Source organism: Rasamsonia byssochlamydoides (genome assembly GCF_041956645.1).
Source record: "Rasamsonia byssochlamydoides strain NRRL 3658 unplaced genomic scaffold VTN77scaffold_22, whole genome shotgun sequence".
In the NCBI taxonomy this organism is placed as follows: domain Eukaryota; kingdom Fungi; phylum Ascomycota; class Eurotiomycetes; order Eurotiales; family Trichocomaceae; genus Rasamsonia; species Rasamsonia byssochlamydoides.
The window spans coordinates 134660-152190 of record NW_027192405.1 but is presented as its reverse complement, the minus strand read 5'-3'; the positions used below and the strand labels follow the sequence as shown (position 1 = coordinate 152190).

At 52.1% G+C, this 17531-nt stretch overlaps 8 protein-coding genes across 8 annotated transcripts; 6 read left to right on the top strand and 2 right to left on the bottom strand.

Moving 5' to 3' along the window:
* Nucleotides 1-228: 228 nt before the first annotated feature.
* VTN77DRAFT_3197 (uncharacterized protein) lies at nt 229-1958 on the top strand (the record flags this gene model as incomplete). The annotated part of the gene is made up of 2 exons (XM_069419119.1): nt 229-429; nt 504-1958. The coding sequence occupies 2 exons, from the start codon at nt 229-231 to the stop codon at nt 1956-1958; spliced, it is 1656 nt and encodes a 551-aa protein (XP_069278727.1).
* Nucleotides 1959-3352: 1394 nt separating this feature from the next.
* Nucleotides 3353-5073, top strand: VTN77DRAFT_3196 (uncharacterized protein; the record flags this gene model as incomplete). Its single annotated transcript, XM_069419118.1, has 4 exons — nt 3353-3644; nt 3701-3826; nt 3876-3944; nt 3995-5073. The coding sequence occupies 4 exons, from the start codon at nt 3353-3355 to the stop codon at nt 5071-5073; spliced, it is 1566 nt and encodes a 521-aa protein (XP_069278726.1).
* A 518-nt stretch (nt 5074-5591) lies between these two features.
* Nucleotides 5592-6128, top strand: VTN77DRAFT_3195 (uncharacterized protein; the record flags this gene model as incomplete). The annotated part of the gene is made up of 1 exon (XM_069419117.1): nt 5592-6128. The coding sequence occupies one exon, from the start codon at nt 5592-5594 to the stop codon at nt 6126-6128; it is 537 nt and encodes a 178-aa protein (XP_069278725.1).
* An 894-nt stretch (nt 6129-7022) lies between these two features.
* VTN77DRAFT_3194 (uncharacterized protein) lies at nt 7023-7699 on the top strand (the record flags this gene model as incomplete). Its single annotated transcript, XM_069419116.1, has 4 exons — nt 7023-7041; nt 7177-7212; nt 7400-7515; nt 7646-7699. The coding sequence occupies 4 exons, from the start codon at nt 7023-7025 to the stop codon at nt 7697-7699; spliced, it is 225 nt and encodes a 74-aa protein (XP_069278724.1).
* A 2164-nt stretch (nt 7700-9863) lies between these two features.
* VTN77DRAFT_3193 (uncharacterized protein) lies at nt 9864-10604 on the bottom strand (the record flags this gene model as incomplete). The annotated part of the gene is made up of 1 exon (XM_069419115.1): nt 9864-10604. The coding sequence occupies one exon, from the start codon at nt 10602-10604 to the stop codon at nt 9864-9866; it is 741 nt and encodes a 246-aa protein (XP_069278723.1).
* A 462-nt stretch (nt 10605-11066) lies between these two features.
* Nucleotides 11067-12231, top strand: VTN77DRAFT_3192 (uncharacterized protein; the record flags this gene model as incomplete). Its single annotated transcript, XM_069419114.1, has 2 exons — nt 11067-11965; nt 12036-12231. 2 exons carry the CDS (start codon nt 11067-11069, stop codon nt 12229-12231), a joined length of 1095 nt encoding a protein of 364 aa, XP_069278722.1.
* A 627-nt stretch (nt 12232-12858) lies between these two features.
* On the bottom strand, nt 12859-14652 carry VTN77DRAFT_3191 (uncharacterized protein; the record flags this gene model as incomplete). Its single annotated transcript, XM_069419113.1, has 2 exons — nt 12859-14546; nt 14601-14652. 2 exons carry the CDS (start codon nt 14650-14652, stop codon nt 12859-12861), a joined length of 1740 nt encoding a protein of 579 aa, XP_069278721.1.
* Nucleotides 14653-15775: 1123 nt separating this feature from the next.
* On the top strand, nt 15776-16589 carry VTN77DRAFT_3190 (uncharacterized protein; the record flags this gene model as incomplete). The annotated part of the gene is made up of 2 exons (XM_069419112.1): nt 15776-15824; nt 15952-16589. The coding sequence occupies 2 exons, from the start codon at nt 15776-15778 to the stop codon at nt 16587-16589; spliced, it is 687 nt and encodes a 228-aa protein (XP_069278720.1).
* Between the last annotated feature and the right edge of the window lie 942 nt (nt 16590-17531).

Sequence of the window (17531 nt, the reverse complement as noted above, 5' to 3'; positions counted from 1 at the left end):
ACATTACGGGGAATCGCCGCACTGACCTTCCTTTTCCTCTCTTTCCCCTCCAGATTGAGATAATAATTCTGGCAGGGAAAGCGGTGTCAAAGTCGGTGAGAGGCTGAGCGAATCATCATCCTGCAACTCCCACCGCCTCCAAAAGTTTTCTCGACCATGCAGGAATCTCATAAATTGAATGTCAAGGGCAACCTGTTGATGGCAACTGCGCAGTGAGATGACGCAGACATGTCTCTGTATTATGATGCTGTCTCGGTCCTGACGGCCCCTGCTACCACCGGTGGCTCCTTCAAATCGCGCATCTACAACTCCAAGACCCTCAAGTCTTCGCCCGCACAGGTGTTCGCCCTCGTGACGGAGGCGTCCAAGTGGGATGTCCTGCTCAAAGAAGTCATCGAGAATGCCGGCATTCTCTCCCTGGAACCGAAGGTGAGTTGATGACTCCATGCTAAATTCCTCCCGTCGGATGCTAACTAACCAAGGCTACCATGTCGTTGACATAGTTGACTCCCTTACTCGCGCTTCTCCTCGTGCATGACCATCTCTTGTCCAAGAATGGGATCGCTGCTCCGGCGACCCATCCTCTCCGCCAAGCGGTCGAGAGGCACAAGGTCCGGCTCAAGGGTGAATTCACCAAGGCTCGCGTCCGCCGCGCTTGCGCCTCCCTGGAAGACCTCCAAGCCGCAATTATCCGTGAGAAAAAAGCCGCTGGTGGAGCTGGCATCTCGGAGGCCATGTACCCGCGATGGGTTCGCGTCAATAATGTTAAGACGACTCTCGATGCCCAGCTTCAGTCCACGTTTGCTTCCTATTCACGAGTTCAGAGCCTGGCAGAATTGACAGAAGGCCAGCACCAGCTGTACGTCGATGTCAATGTTCCTGATCTTGTCGCAGTCCCACCTGGCATCGACTTTTCATCATCTCCTGCATACAAGCAGGGTGAGATTATCCTTCAGGACAAGGCGTCCTGTTTTCCTGCATATCTCCTCCTAGGTGACCAGAATACACAATGGGAGGGGGACCTCATCGATGGCTGTGCTGCCCCAGGGAACAAAACCACCCATCTTGCTTCGCTTTTATCTTCTGGTGCATCCAAACAGCGGTCCGCCAAGGGACCCGCTATTTTCTCCATGGACGCATCCCCCACCCGATCGAAGACGCTCCAGAAGATGGTCTCTGTGGCCGGTGCGGACAAGATCGTGACCGTGCTTGCTGGTCAGGATTTCCTGGCTTTAGATCCGGAAGACTCGCGGTTTGAAAGTGTCACCGGACTCCTTCTCGACCCCAGTTGTTCGGGAAGCGGCATAATCGGTCGAGACGATGTTCCTCAGCTGGTTCTTCCGACGAACTCGAAAAAGACAGAGACTCGTGGGAAGAAGCGCAAACGGCGAGATGATGAGAGAGAGAAAGATACAGATCATAGTACCGTTACTACAGCAGCTCAATCGACATCAGTAGACACGGAGCGCCTGACTAAGCTGGCCAATTTGCAGACGCACATCGTCGAGCATGCGCTCAGCTTCCCTGCCGCAAAGTGCGTCACCTACAGCACCTGCTCCATCCACGTGCAGGAGAACGAATCCGTAGTTGCGCGCGTCCTGGCCTCAGAGGTCGCAAAGCGCCGGGGGTGGAGAATCATGCGACGAGACGAGCAACCGGAAGGGCTTAAAAAGTGGAAGCACAGGGGCATACGGAGTGACGCTTCAAGACCAGGTGGCAGTGACTCAGCCGTCGATCTGTCGGAAGAAGAGCTGGATGCTTGCCTGCGCTGCTGGCCGGGCGACGACGAAGGGACAGGCGGCTTTTTCGTCGCTGGCTTCGTCAGAGACGAGGCAGCTGTTCGTGTCGCGGAAACTGATCGTTCCCGAATTGATGATCAGCGGTCCCCTGGCTCAGACGTTCCGGATGAGTATGAGGATGACGAAGACGAGGAGGAATGGGAAGGATTTTCTGATTAGACGGGAATTATACTCCTGTGAGCAAGGATGGAAGCTGGTCTGAACTTCGCTTATGTTCTAAATCTACATAATACTGGGCTGAGTGAAGGACAATCAATCGATTAATACTGATTCGTTTTACCGTCTTGATCTTGCTGATCGGTCATCAGGTAGCCCTCATTTCGTAGTAGATCTGTATACAGTTACAGTTGTCACGTAACTAGTTGCGTCCACGACGTACTGAGTCCAGAGACTATGTAGATAATCTGGGAATTGGCATATCATATAGAAACAATCTTCTCCAGCCACTAGGGTTTAACACTAATGTTGCACTAGCTGATGTAAAGATGCATCATGCATCGAATTATTAAAAGCCTACTCATCAATTGGAAATTCCCCAGATTGACTCCACGCTCGCCAATTGGAAAATTACCCCAGTTGGGCTGGAGACAAGCGTTGCATTATGTAGCTAATCATGTCGATGCCAAGAGCACTGCTTTGTTATACAATACAGTACGGAGGTACTCCGTACCGTATGGGGTGGATGAATCGGCTGCCAGAACGATTGCAGCTTCGATGATTGACCCATTGAAAGCCACGCTAAACTCGTATTCAGCATGCATCATCAATCCTATTTCTCCGTCGATTGAAGTCCGGAGACTGATGCTTGCTGCTGGCGGGGTGAGATATCGCAGCAGCTATCGCAGCCACTTATCGCTGCCGTCTGCGGATACGCATGTTGTCCTCACAACCCATCAGAACGACTTTGGCAACGGGTCGTCGCCTGTGACAGCAACTTCAATAGCAACGTGACAGCAATAACCGTGTCGAATACCCCTACGGGTGTTTCTTTCGACCCGGCAGACCAGACCGTCGCTGGACGCCATTCGATTAGTGAGGGTCCTGGCCAAGCCTTCCATCCGGGGTATATTAATCGCTCCTCCGACGGGCCACCATCGCCATCTCCAGTCGGAGCTTCAACATCAAGCCCTTCGCAACCGTCCCACCCCGATCCCACTCCTCACTCCGGCACCGTGGCGGGCTCATCGCGGCAGCCATTGCCCGACGAACCCTTTGGGGACTCCTACTACAGCTCCTTCTTTGACTTGGCCCATTTCTATGAGCTCCAAGGGGAGCTCGCAGACCAGCGCCAGGAGCTGATCCAGGGCTTGGATGACGAAGTGCCTTCTGCTGCCTGGAATGCCAGCAATTCTGTCAATGTCCCTGCCGCATCTCAGACTGAGTCCTCCGTGCCCACGACAGTTGCGACAGATCCGTCTCTCCCACCATCACAACCGTCTCGACGCCCTCGAGCCGCTCCCACGCGCAGAGTCGAGTTAGAAGCCAGCGCGAGGTCAAGTTCACCAGTCGATCACCAAGCGCACGAATCCAGGGCCAGTGGAGCAGTGGCTCGAATGTCGCAATCCACGTCACCTGTCCACGCGAACAATAACAATTCCGACAAAGGACAAGAAGACAAGGGAGGCAATGCGCGCGCAGAGAATAGGAAACCATCTGATGTTGCGGGGTATAACAGCGCCGGGTCTATCTATTCTTTGGGAGGGGTTCTGATGCGGCAAGCGACCTCTGACGCTGGATCCAGCAAGAGTGCCAAACCAACAACCAGTCTGCCTCCGGAAAGGGTCTTTCCAATCCAGATTGGCTCGGAACTGTTCCGATTGTCAGGCGCGTCCATCTCCTCGGATGGTCAGTACACACACGGTCTGGAAATGCGTTGGAGAAATCCGCTAAGAGTCTTAGAGCACCGTCGTATTTTTCTCAGTTTTTCGAAGAGCAGCTTCGCCAGACTGAGAATGGCGGCAACGTGAGAACCTTGTACATCGACCGGGATCCGGTCACCTTTCGGGAAATCTGCAGACATCTTCAAGGTAGAATCAGCGAAAGCACTCAGGTCATACAGTTCTGACTGCTGCGCAGGCTACCATGTACGGCCTAAAGACGGGGCGGAGTTTGTGAAACTGTTCGCTGACGCCCAGTTCTACAGCTGTACGTGATACTCCGTCTTGAGAAGGTTGTACTAGCTGACTATGGTGTAGTGCCTCGACTCGTGTCGCAACTCTTCGAATCTGAGATCTTCATCCAGATCGGAGACCGACATTTCCAGATCTCCCGGGACGTTTTTTCCAGTCCTGGCGATTCTCCCAATTTCTTCTCCCTCGGCTTTGCGATCTTTTTCGCGTCTCCCACCGAGGTTTTCCCTGGACTCGATCGCAAGGGCCTTTTGCGGCCGCCATCGATCCTTCCTCCCAGCGTACCCCATCGGTCCGGGGAGGTCTTTGCCCAGTTGCTCCACCTTCTTCGGGGGTATCCGCTTCATATCAAGAACGAGGAGCATCGAGCGGAGCTCCTCCGTGACTGTCGGTACTTCCACCTCCGAGGCCTCGAGCAGAAGTTGATACCCCATCATATCAGCTACAATCCCGAACGGGACCGATGGGAGATTGTCATTCGATTGGAAGACATTCGCCAATCTGGCATTCAGTTTGTTAGCGATGTCCCGTCGTCGGACGGCTCACCACCCACACCCCCCGGGTGGGTCCATTATTCACGGCCCTTTGTGGATGAGAAGGCCTATGAATTGATTGTTGAAATTGGGGGGCAGAGCACGGTGCTTGATCTCGACACGATGCGGGCCGATTTCCGCGGGCTGGCGAAGGCAAGGGTGGCCAGTTTGGTGCAAGTGGTCGCGAACAAGCTGAATCTGCCTACGAATGCCCCCCTTGGACCGATGATGATGGCTGGCGGGCCGAGTAAGCAGGCGGCTAGTCCGGGGCATACGCCACTGAGCGAGGACCGTCCGAAGATACACATTGACGGAGATGCCGACATTACGGTAGATGGGGAGCCGTACATAGTCGATTCGGCAGGGTTTGGCAGTTCACCTGGTGCAGAGACGCCAGCACAACGCGTGCCCGCCAAGCGAAAACGACCGGACGAGTCAGAGGAGTCCAGACAGAGGCAGTGGATGGTCAATAAGGGTCAGTGGCGGTTGCGGGTGCAGCACAGCCCAACGACGGACGGGACGGGACGGTTAGAAATTGTGTTTTTTGCCGTCAAGTTGGATGTGTTTACGGGACAGAGGATGCGGAATCGAAAACGGGCGTTCTTGGACTGATTGGTTGGACTGAATCTGGTTGGAGTATGGATATGGTCGCGCTTGCATTGAGGTCTGCTTCTGCTCTGCTTCTTATCTTGTGAATATTGCATAGCAGCTGCGATCAACCGGCTGTTGAATTTCGACGACTCTCTTAGGAACCTCCTGTGGCATATACAGTACAATATCATTGTACTACAGTGTCCACCTCGGATCTAGATTCGGATTCTTCAGCTGTTCTGAGCTTTGCTCATTCTTGCCCTATCTTCAATTCACTACGCCAGTGCTACTCATACATGAGCAATCCGCCTGCTTGACTCACCTGAGTCAGCTCGATATAACTCACCATTGTCTCCTTCAAGTTTGCATCACCATCTGTATCTACATCTAACCATCTCTTCAGAATCTGCTTCCTTCAGCTGAGTTCACGTCACAAACTCCCGATCCATCCACCTAACCAACCATTTACGCTGTTATCGTTCATCTCACGAACCGCAAATACATCCAACAATCCATCCACGCTGTATCTCAAATTCACCATGTGCAAGCAACTTACCCGTATCGTTTACGCACGCGGACACACCCTGATAGCGGACAAGCCGAAGCCGCAGCCGGGACAGGAATCCCAGCACGAAGACGGCTTCCCATGCTACGAACCCTGCAATGCTGCTAAATTATTTGGGGAATCCTGTTGTAGGGGGCTACGGGAGGCGGTCACCTGGACCATTGACGGATCCTGTTTGGTCTGCAAGGAGGTAGCTGGTCTCCGCCCTCTCTCCTTCTCCCGCGCCTTCGTCGACGAGAAGGAATATATGAAGGCTCCGGTTGAGAGGCGGACTGAGCATGGTGGTCAGAGTCATACAGTGGTGAATGAAGTGACTCAGGACATTGATCAGCAGCAGCAGCAGCAACATGATCAGCCAACCTCACCGGATTCACAAGACTTCGACGACCTTAAGGCTGAGCTGTGTGTCACCAAGGAGGTCTTGCGTTATTGGCAGATGTATGAAGGGGACCGAGAGAAAAGGCGCGAGATGCTGAAGGTTTGGGAGGATAGGCTAATATCTGCGACGTGAAAACATGCCCGCCTTGAACAAGGCCGCAATGGAGAAATCACAGGAACTGGCTCCGACTGAGCCTGAGACCGAGACTGAGATTGAGTCCTGGAGGCGGCTCTGAATGATGATGGTCTTGCTCAGTCTGGACCTAGCTAGGTAGCTTCCTGCATGGCTGGCTGGTTACCTTTCCCCTCCTCGTCTTCACTGCTGGGCAGTACATTACACGATACATTGATTATATCTGAAAAGGTTCCTTTCCACTATCTGATCTCGTACTTTTCTTTTTATTTCATTCCGTATTGTATTTTTCATGATCATGTTAGCTATTTTCATGGGTTATTGTTAGAGTTCCGATTGCCTAGTTCTGTTGATTGATTGATCGATCGATTGATTCATTTGCTCTGGAGGTATAGTTCTTTTGATCATCATGTTAGGGTACACTACAGTACAGTACAGTACATACATGTAGGATGTATATCTGCATAACTGAATAGAGTAGAATGCTACAACCTCCCATACGGGATTTCTTTCTTGATCATCATTTTCTAGCTTTTGATTCCTGATAGAGTATCTAGTGTAGGACAAACAATTGAATTGGACAATGGAGAGAGTTAAGAAAAGAAAGAAAGAAAAAGAAAAAGAAGAGAATTCGAAAGGTTGTTAGCATTGACAACATAAGTGTTTGTCCATTGCATTGGCAAGTTACCTTGCACAGGTTGGTGTCGTTGCATCCATCTCGCTGACTCAGCACGCATAATATTACGTAATTATGCATCACCAGGTCACATGACCGACCTCCCACCTGTGTCCGCATCCAGCCGATTGCATCGCATCCATCATCTATCTCGAAGATACCTTGAAGTCCTCCAATTGAGACAAGCCATTGAGCCATCGCGCCACTGCACCGCAACCATGGCTGGCCCTAGCAAGTGTACGTGTGGCCCTTTTTCCAGCTGTCTCGTTGTCTGTCTGTGGAGTGTGGGAATCCATCCGTGTGGAATGGAGTGGATGGAATGAGCGACGGAGTGGAATTGAATTGAATTGAAACTGACGTGAATGACTACAGCTCTGATCCTCGATCCGGCTCTTCAGAAATACTACGGTATGGGAGATATCTATCCACCATCCTAGTCCAGTCCAGTTTCCCAGATTCCTACACTTTATCCTATCCTATCCTATCTGATCTTCTTTCCTTCCGACGATCCGTTCTGCATATATACCCATCAGATGATCAGGATGTGCTATGCTATGCTATGACATGACATGACTGACGTCTCTGGATGCGACAGAACTCAACGCAAACCGCTACAAGTACTTCCGCTGGACGCCGCGCACCGCCTGGCTGACCTTTGTCTATGCCGCTCTGATCCCGGGGGCGCTTGGCGTGGTTGCGTTCAAGTATGATGTACGTTAGGAATACTACCCTTTGGACTAGCAGACAGGCGTCTGTGTCTGTCTTAACTAGGATTGTTAATTTGTTTTGATTTGCTTGGAGTTGATCTTATTATTAACGATTGATGTGTTCTTGATAACAGGGCAAATTCGATTTCAGAGGGAAGAGGAGAGGCGATACAATTGTCGAGTGGTAGATACTTGATACCAGATCGGATACCGGGCGGATGACTCGGTGATATAAAAGTAGGAGAGGGGAAACGAAACAGTGTGCGATAGATGATTACCGGAATGGGTCATCGAGCAAATGAATGAATAAATGAATGGATAAAAGGGACAGGTGCTTCTGCTTCTCGCAAAGTTGCCCTCCGCCCGTCGTCAGCTTGTCAGCCTGTCAGCCAGTCAGTTCAGTGACACGAACACAGTAGTATAATCTATTCGTTCGGGCGTCACTAACTGAATTGAAGTCTAACTGTCTGTCTACCGTCTGATCTGGTCTGGTCTCGCCTTGTCTGGTCTGATCTGATCTGACCCGATCAAGTCAACCAGGTCGCATTCGATGCTCCATTCGATCGACAGACAGGGAGTTGACTTGTCGGGGAGGTCGACTGACAGGCTGATACATTTTTTTGTATTGTCACCCTGCGCGTTGTTGTTTTTGTGTGTGTATGTGTATGTGTATGTGTATATACCAACCAACCAACCCATCAGTCAACCAGTCGGTCCAGTTTCTCTTTTTCTTTTCCAAAATGATTTCTTTTTCTTTTCTTCTTCTTCTTTTTCTTTCCTTTTTTTTTCTTTTTTTTTTTTTTTTTTTTTCTTTTTTTTTCTTTTTTTTTCTTTTTTTTTTCTTTTTTTTCTTTTTTTTCTTTTTTTTTTCTTTCCCCTGACTTGATTGGCTTAGGCTTAGCCTAGCCTACTTCTTTAATCCACCTCGATATATCTGCATCATAAAGTACATGATTCTTGCATTTCCATTCCTATCTATCTATCTATCTATCTGACTGACTGACTGACTGTCTGTCTGTCTTCCATGACTTGACTTGACTCGACTGGATCCCAGCGCTGCTGGAAGTTAGAAAGGAAAGGAGGAAAGTACTGCGAAGTAAAGTACTGTAGAAAGCAAGGCAAGGCAGAGCGGAGCAAGACAGGGAAGAGCAGATTCCATTGACTATAATATAGCTAGAGTACATACAATAACGTCAAATCAGTTTACCTACCTACTGAGCAAGTAATGTAATAGGAGAATTTGGAGAAAATAATAACAATAGCTAGCTAAAGAAAAGAGAACTGTTAACTCCCATCCCAACCCATCCCATACCTATCTTAGATAATATGTACATACTTAGTAGGATCCTATTTTTTTTGTAGGTGCGTAAATTGATTAAACCAATTAAATCCAGTAGGTAGGTAGGTAGGTAGGTAGGTAGGTAATAATACAGTATATACAGTACAGGACACGACAGAATTTTTATTTTTTCATCCATTCGGACAGAGGATGCAGTGTCTCTCTTCTCTCCCGCCCATCAATTCTCCTGCCCTCGAAGGACCCTTTATTGTACATTACATTATATGGATCTGAATCTGAATACGTCCATGCGCGCAAGCAGGCAAGCAAGCAAGCAAGTAGTAGTAATATCGGCTGAGGGCATATGCAAAGTGTAGTGACTAGCCTAGCCTGGCGTCGACAGTCTGTCTTCCGCCTGTCTGCATGGATATCACCCCATTACTTGCTTGTTTGCTTGCTCAATTGATTGATTGGTATTGAGATTGGTTATTCAAGACATGCTCGCAGGAGAATGTTAATTAATGCCTCCTCTCCTCTCCTCGCCTTTTCTTTCCATTTCATTGAATCGATACATGTATGCTTGCTTCCAGGGTAGGATGTAGGTAAGGAGATGGGAAGGTAGGTATAGATAGATAGATGAAGAGGCAGAGGTCAACTGGGACGGTACGGTGCTCCGGGCATATTTATTGTGTTTTCGCTCTCTTGCGCATCGGGTTCAGGCTTGTTGTATCAAAAAATCGTAAATCGTAGTTCATTCCATTCCATTCCATTCCATTCATTCTGCCCGTGAGAGTCGTCAGGCGGACAAATGGTTTGCTTGCTTGCTTGCTTTCTTCGCTTCTTCCGTTGCTTGCTTCCCCTCTGGTTCTGTTTCATGAGCCATCTCTGCGTATCTTCCCTCATTGACTTGGTAGGTGTCATGGTTGACTCCGACTAGACATTCCGTCGTAAGAGCAGGCCGTGATATTGAGTCGTGAAGAAGAGGACGTCTCGGCTCATGCCACGTCCTGCTTGATAATGACAATGGCTTATTCTAGTTCGCATCGCATCGGTGCTCGTTGCATCGTGCTCGTTTAATACGGCCCCCGCCTTCTCCCCCATCCACCACCTCCCCCCTCAGGTAGCTTCTCGCCTCTCTTCCAGTCCCCACTAGGGATGCCATTTCCAGGCCCTCGTCCTGGGCCTCGTCGCCCACCGTATCCGTTCTCTCGCGACGGCCCCGGTCCGCCGAACGCTCTCATCCCGCCTCCCAGCGCAGAGCTGGGCACCACCCCCCGTGACGAGATGGGCGGTGCAACTGATCCATCCTCGAGCGGCGGCAGAATCGCGCAGTCGATGTAGTCGCCAATCACGAATCGCGCGTCTGCAAGCGTCTTGTCCGCGTCGTCCTCTTGATAGCGGCGTCTGCCTGGTCTAGCTGCGCCATTTTCACGGCTGTCGTCGTTTTCTTCTTTCTTCTCGCTGGGTCCGAGGATGACGCTGCCCATGTCCTTGCTCAGGTAGCGCCCTCGTCCATCGGCCGCTGCGCCGCGGGTGTCCGGGTAGATAAGACGAAAGCAGAGACGCGTGCCGACGGCCGGATCGGGCAATTGCGAGGGCAGCGCCGTGCTCAGCAGTTGCGACAGTTCACGCAGCGTGCAGGACTGCCAGGTGTAGATCTCCAAATGCGCGGGCAGAGGCGGCGTGTGGTTGCCGGGCGAAGGGATGGGGAAGTCGGAGAGGTGGTGGAAGGAATTCTGGCGGTAGAAGAGCTTCAAGTGGAAGGGTGTCGTAGACTGGCGATCAATGACGTTTCTCTTCGTGTCAGCTGCCATGGTGGGTAGAAAAGTGGTGTAGGTAGCCAATGCGTGCGATGGAGTCGACTGTGCTGTAGGATTGATTGATTGATTTGATTCCAAGGAAAGTAGACGCAGATAAATAATGTGTGCCGTGATACGTTTGTCTTAACTGAGGTTCCAGGAGAGAATGTATTTGCCTGACTCTCTCCTGGTGAGTTGAAGACTCGGAGGTGTCGTCGTGTCTGTTGTCTCGTGCTGCGGAGAGCTTGCAGGTTGGAAGTTAAACGTTCCGCTGAGCACTGACAGCCCGAGCTCGACCAAACAACCTTCCATCCAACAATTACACCCGACCAGCCACCACCAGCACACGGAATATATTCTTTGGATACTCTTTCAGCACGAGACAAATATTCAGCAAAGCAAAGATAGAAATCGTTCGAGGGATTGGGATTTCGATTGGATTGGATTTGCCGCTGCTCTGCAGCACTTCATCCCACCATGGACTTCGCCTCTCTCATGGCCAAGGAGATCTCCAAGGCCAAATCGAGCACACCAACACAGCCAGACGGCCAGGAGAAGAAATACATCCGTCGCGCAGAGCTAGAAGCTGCCCGGGTAGCAGCCTACAACGAAGAGCAGGAGAGGCTGCGGCGAGAACGCGAAGAACGCGCCGCCGAGAAACGCAAGCTGGAAGAGGAAGAAGCCGAGCGCAAACGCGAACGCGAGGAGAAGAAACGCCGGCTAGCGGAGGAGTCGAGGAAACGGCGCGAGGCGGAGGAGGAGGCCCGCGAACGAGAACGGAGGAGGAAGTTAGGTCTGCCGGAGCTGCCTCCGCGCAGCGCCAGCACAACCAGCAGGGAGGAGACGCCGCAGACGGAAAATGAGGAGGATATGGATGACGACGAGGTCATCCGCAAGCTGCGCGAGATGGGCGAGCCAGCGCGGCTGTTCGGCGAGAGCCACAAGGCCCGGGTACGGCGGTATCGGCGGCTACTCAAACGATCACAGACACCGCAGCTGTCGAAAGGCCCGATCCCGACGACATTGGAGCTGCTTCCGGAGAAGGAAATGAAGGTGCCGCCCAAGGCGCCCAAGGACCGCGAGGCGCGCAAGTACCTTTTCCGCCAGCTGGCGTCGTACTTCAACATGGTGCTGGAGGAGTGGGAGATTGCACTCGCGAAGCGCGATTTGAGCGTCAAGGAGAGCTTTTCCGGGCGGCAGGCGTACAATGCTATGGTGCAGTCGCGCGAGAACATGAAGCCGCTGTTTCGAAAGTTTGAACAGGGGGATCTGGACGAGAATGTGCTGGAGGCGATTGTCGAGATTGTCCACTGCGCGCAGGAGCGGCGGTATGTCGATGCTAATGATGGATATCTACGATTGAGTATTGGGAAGGCGTAAGTCCACACATATCTATAACCTTTTCTTCTATTACTCGCAGAGCGGCATTTTACTGACAACATCCAGAGCATGGCCCATCGGTGTCACCATGGTCGGTATCCACGAACGATCCGCCCGAGAGAAACTGCACGAGAGCGACAAGAAGACGGCCCATATCATGTCCGACGAGATCACCCGCAAGTACCTGCAGAGCATCAAACGGTGTCTGAGCTTTGCGCAGGTGCGCTGGCCGCCGGATGATCAGTTGCAGTTGATGGGGTAGACCAGACGAAAGGGGGGAAGATTCATATTTCATATTATTTATTTTTGTATTATTTATTTCTGGCGGAGTCAATATCCTGTCTGTACATTACTATCTATAGAACATTCGATGAATAATGACCATATCAATGCGAGTTATCTATGAACTCAACTCTGTTGTGCTGTTGTACATGCGTTTTCAGCCAGAAAGGTAGAATGCAAGATGAAACTCCCCATGCCGTTGTTACAGCATAGCAGCAAGAAAAACAAAAGGTCACGTATGTATTATATGTACAGAACAGTACAAATGCCCTCCCTACCTGCCCTCTTCCTCTCCCTCTCCCTCTTCCTCGTCCTTCCAATAGTGATTCTTTCTAGTACAGTAGTGTATAATCAAGTAGATAGATAGATAAGCAGATACATGTGCAACCCATCACAAGACGGGAAAATGGGAAAGCAAGAAGGAAGGAAGAAGAAGAGGAAGAGAGGGAAGGATCTAGTTTATGGTTGTGCATAAAATAAAAAATGCCTCGCCCATAGTGTGCGCGTGTGTGTCAATATTCATCAATATTTCAAATTAAACATGTCCGTGAATCGAATCGAAATAACCAATTGGGGTTTGTGATCTGATCGAAATTTAAAAATTTCGTCATCGCAATAGCAGATTGAGTATTGCAGTCCACCAGCTGCTCAGCCTTGGCAGTATACTGCTACTGTTACTGCAGTTCTCGTTTCTGCTCTGTTCAATAGCATACTCGTCGACTTCTTTTCGGTGATCGAGAGGCTGAGTCATATCTATATCCCTCCGTTCGTCGTCGTGGTGATGGCGAGGTTGCAGTCGCTGACCGTGTCCATCCACGCCATTCAGGAATGCGTCAGGCCCGCCTGTCGGTGTGCCTGCTGGTCGTTTGGGTGTGGAAGACCCACTGCTGCTGGCACCATTGCTGCTGCGGCTGCTGCTGTTCGTGTCCGGAATGAGCCTGCTCGCGGTGTATACGCACCCACCGTAGGCGAATCGGATCAGCGAGTCGCCCGTCAGGCTGCCGATGATGAAGACGTCGCGCGCGACCTCCAGATCGTCCATCACTTTGCTGCGTAGCGTCTTTCCTGTGACCACGGCGGGGTCGTCATTGTCCGGACTGCCCCCGTTCAGCACTTCAGACCGTAGTTTCGGGTCGAGATACTGCAGCGAGCCTCTGCGACCAACTCCGTACGCGAGCCCGCATACAGCCCGCGACATTGACGTCCCGTCTTGTAGGCGAAATGTCACAGTCGCCTGCTGTCCGTCATTGTGCACCTGCACGTCCTCGACCTCCGCGTTCGGGAGGCCCTGGTAAATCTCGTCCCAGCGGCGGCTGTCCAGGAACGGTGTCGAGGCTAGTCGTCGCGTCTTGTGGTGGTGAGAAGAAGAAGAAGCTGCAGAGGCGGCCCGTTTCATCAACCGATATATCCCGGCGTACTCTGGGTAGGCCTGCTGGTGGCAGCTCCTCAGCGGGGAGGGCCGGTGGTCCGGGTCCCAGCGAAAGACATGGAGGATGGGTTGGTCGCGCGGAGCGGAGATGATCACGTCTGCGGCGGTGAACCCGGACCCGATGACCAGCAGCGGCACTGGCGCACAGCTGCTGTGTTGCGGGGAGAGTGTCGTCAGGGGTGCGAGCAGCGGAGGCGGACGGATTGCATGCGAAAAGATGCCAGTGGCCAGCACGAGGTGTTTGCAGCGGATGCCGTGCGAACGCACATAGAAGCCGCCGCCAGCAGTCCGCTCAATTCCCTGCAGTTCCGCACCGCAGCGAAACGCGTCCTCTATCCCCGCCTCAGATGGGTAGAGGCGCAGGTACTCGGCCAGATCGCGCCGGGTTGGGCGCGTGAAGGGCGGCAGCTCGGAGCCCTTGGTCTTGCGGTAGTGGTCGGCGAATGAGTAGCCTGGCAGCGAGAGCATGCCGGCGTAACTCAACGTCTGGATGTCCCAGCTGACGCTAACAGGGTCGTTCGCCCAGAGACCCCCCGGCTGAGGGGCATCGCCCAAAACAAGGTGCGGCACAGCACGGTCAGGCTCAAAGCGCCATTCGAGGTTGGTCCTCTGGCCCAGGTCATCCGTTTCGCCTTGGGGGAGGAGCAGCGCGTCAAGGAGGACATTGACGGGGAGGGCTTGGGTCGAGTACGACAGCCGCGAAGCAGCGAAGTGAGTGGTCAAGGCATCGAGGTCGGGACGCAGCAGACAGGGCGCGTCCTGCAACTTTGCGTGCAGCAGCGGATCAGGATGGGGTGGGTCGGCGACATAGACGGGGATGTGGCCGTGGAGGATGTAGGACAGGATCATGGCGGAGGGGCCATTTCCTGCAAATAAGATTAGCCATGTTGCCTTTTCATTGGAACGGGATGGCGACATACCGACGATGATGGTGTCAGTCTCTGTGTCCGCGGCGGACGGCGGCGGAGACATGATGCGGATGCCCGGGAGGCATGCGGGGGAAATTCGTCAATAAAAGGACGGACACTGGACAGTTGATAAGAGAAATCGATCAAGATAACGAATTATCGATCTAGAGAAACTGACAACGAAGGAAGAAAAATAAGAAAATACAGAACAAGCCCGGATCTCGGCCTCCGCCGTGCCCCCTCATTCGGCCGCCCACGGACGCGTCGATGACGGAGGAGGATAGCGGGGAGAATTAGACTTGAGAGCTAGAATTAACTCGTGGTTAGTGAGATCCGTTGCAAGACAGCTGGCCAGTGAGGGACTGGCACAGAAAGATTTCTAATCGAGTCTATCGAATTAGTCTGATTAATAATTCTTGGGTGGAGGTGGCCCTGGCTAGATCATTTTGACTTAATTAGTCGTCTGCTACAGCTAGGGAGTGGTAAAATAAAAAGGAAAAAGGGACATGAAAATAACCAATAACCACGGTGATCTACGGTAACTATTATGCATCAATCTCTACTGCGTACTTCAATTGCAACCAGAGTTGCTGCCCTGCCCGCATCATGCAGACGTCAGGCAAGCAGCCCCGCATTATCATATGAGCAGCTAGCTTGATAGCTTGGATATCGGATGCAGAGAGCTGAGGATGATGAATTGAAGCAACATCTCCTCAATAGCTAACTAGTATACTGGTCAATCAATTCATTCCTATGAGTGCAGATCGACAGGCAATCCTGTATTATTAATACTTGCCTGATTTAACTGCGGCAGTTCCCAAAGCGGCTGGGATGTGGGGTCCGCAAGCGGACGAAAGCGGCGATAAGATTGGGGCTAGGGCTAGACCTGTTAGGGCTTAGGGCCCAACTGGTCAGCGGGCAGCCGCGGACAGGTAAGATGGATGCGATGCCATGCGATGGACGATCATTAGATCAGATCAGATCGGAGAACTTAACCTAGCAGGCCTCAATCGAATCGACACGAACCGCTGCTAATTGACAGTCAACAATCGACTGACTGCCTCCGAATGAAGCTCCCTGCTTGATCGGCCTTGCTGGGTTGAAACGGACCGCACGCCGCTCCGCCATGCGCCCGTCGGTTGAGAAGGTATAGGTGGCACCTGTCTTGTCGAGCCAAGTGTGTCGTCATGTATCATCTTGCGAAGTCGCTGTATCGGTATGCCACCAGCAAGGAGGGTAAGTCTGTCGAATTTCTTGTTATTAGCACATTCTTTCCCAGTCATGCCAGATTGCACCTCGCTGTTGTCTTTATTCTATACCGGAACGTTGTTATTCAAGACGACTGCTTGCTGACAAGACTTAGAATACTCCGTCCTCCTCCTCGGCCTCGACAACGCCGGAAAGACAACCCTCCTCTCCCAGATCAAAGCCCTCTACCTCCCTGCCGCCGATGGCCACCCACCACCGAACCCAGGCCGCACCGTGCCCACCGTCGGCCAGAACGTCGCCACCATCCCGCTGCCAGACATGTACCTGAAGATCTGGGATGTCGGGGGCCAGAAATCGATGCGCGGGCTGTGGCAGAGCTACTACGCGAGCTGCCACGCGATCATCTTCGTGGTCGACAGCACGGACGTCGGCGACGGCCTCGTCGACGATGATTTCGCTGCAACGGCAAATACTGCCAACGGAACACACAACCGCGGCCGGCTGGACGAGTGCAGAGAGGTTCTCGAGTCAGTGCTGCAGAACGCCGATGTCGCGGGCGTGCCGATCCTGGTGCTGGCCAACAAGCAGGACCGGGAGGACTGCGTGGAGGTCGTCCGGATTAAAGAAGGGTTTGTGCGCCAGGTTTTCGAGGGCGAGAAGGGCGGTGGCGTCCGGGATAGTCGCGTCTTGCCGGTCAGTGCGTTGCTGGGGACGGGCGTGCGTGAAGCGGTGGAATGGGTGCAGAGTCGGGTGAAGTGGAATAAGGAGGGCCGGCCGCCGGTGATGCGGTAGAGCATGCTATGCGTTGACCTTTCTTTTTTCTTTTCTCTTCGTTGGATTTTTTGGAGCATGTTTATGATACCTTGAGATACCAATTTATTTGATTTCTTTTCCTTCAGTTTTCCAATTCGCACATTAACTTATGTACACTGACACAATTCATCGTTGATTATATCTACCTACGAGGCGACATAGGACATACAACTAGACTTCTATATAGGTACATGGCAGCAGCAGCAGCAGGAGAAGACTCTCGCCGTCAGCAACAAAATAATCACACGTAGTGAATCATACAGGGAACCTCTCTCTGCAAGCAAGCATACTACTAATCCACCTGATACGGAGATGTTGGTTGGCAAGGCGATTCTTTGGATCCGATGAAGTCAATATCGGTCAGTTTGACGTCACAGCGCTGGGAGAGCTCTCCCTCACTACCGGCCACCACGCCTCCTATCACGAGTCTAGTCTCTACCGAAGACAGAGATTGATGAGCGATGCGCTCGGACGAGATAGCAGCACCCTTATCTTTTGTTTTATATTTTAAACGGTCGTTCCTGACTGAAGGAGAGAAGTAAGCACTTCTTGATCAGACGGAGTATACAGGCTTTTTGAGATACCTCCCCGATCCTATGTAAACCTTCTTTCCACCTCTGCTTCTCGATTGTAATACATACCTCTACACCTTCACCCGCAAGACCTACGTACGCCTGCCTCATCATCACCCTCATCTCACCATGTCGGCAACAAGCAACATCGACTCCCTGGGCAACAAGCAGGGCCAGTTCAAGCCCTCCATCGCGCCCACCGGGCCAATGATGGATACGGGGGTAAGCAAGCAGCAGTCGCAGTCGTCCCTAACCCACTCTGCTGTAGATATCACTTTTGTCACGATGTCGAGCTGACGGCTTGCTTCTAGCACCAACTCGGCAGCAAAATCACGCCCAACGACCGCGC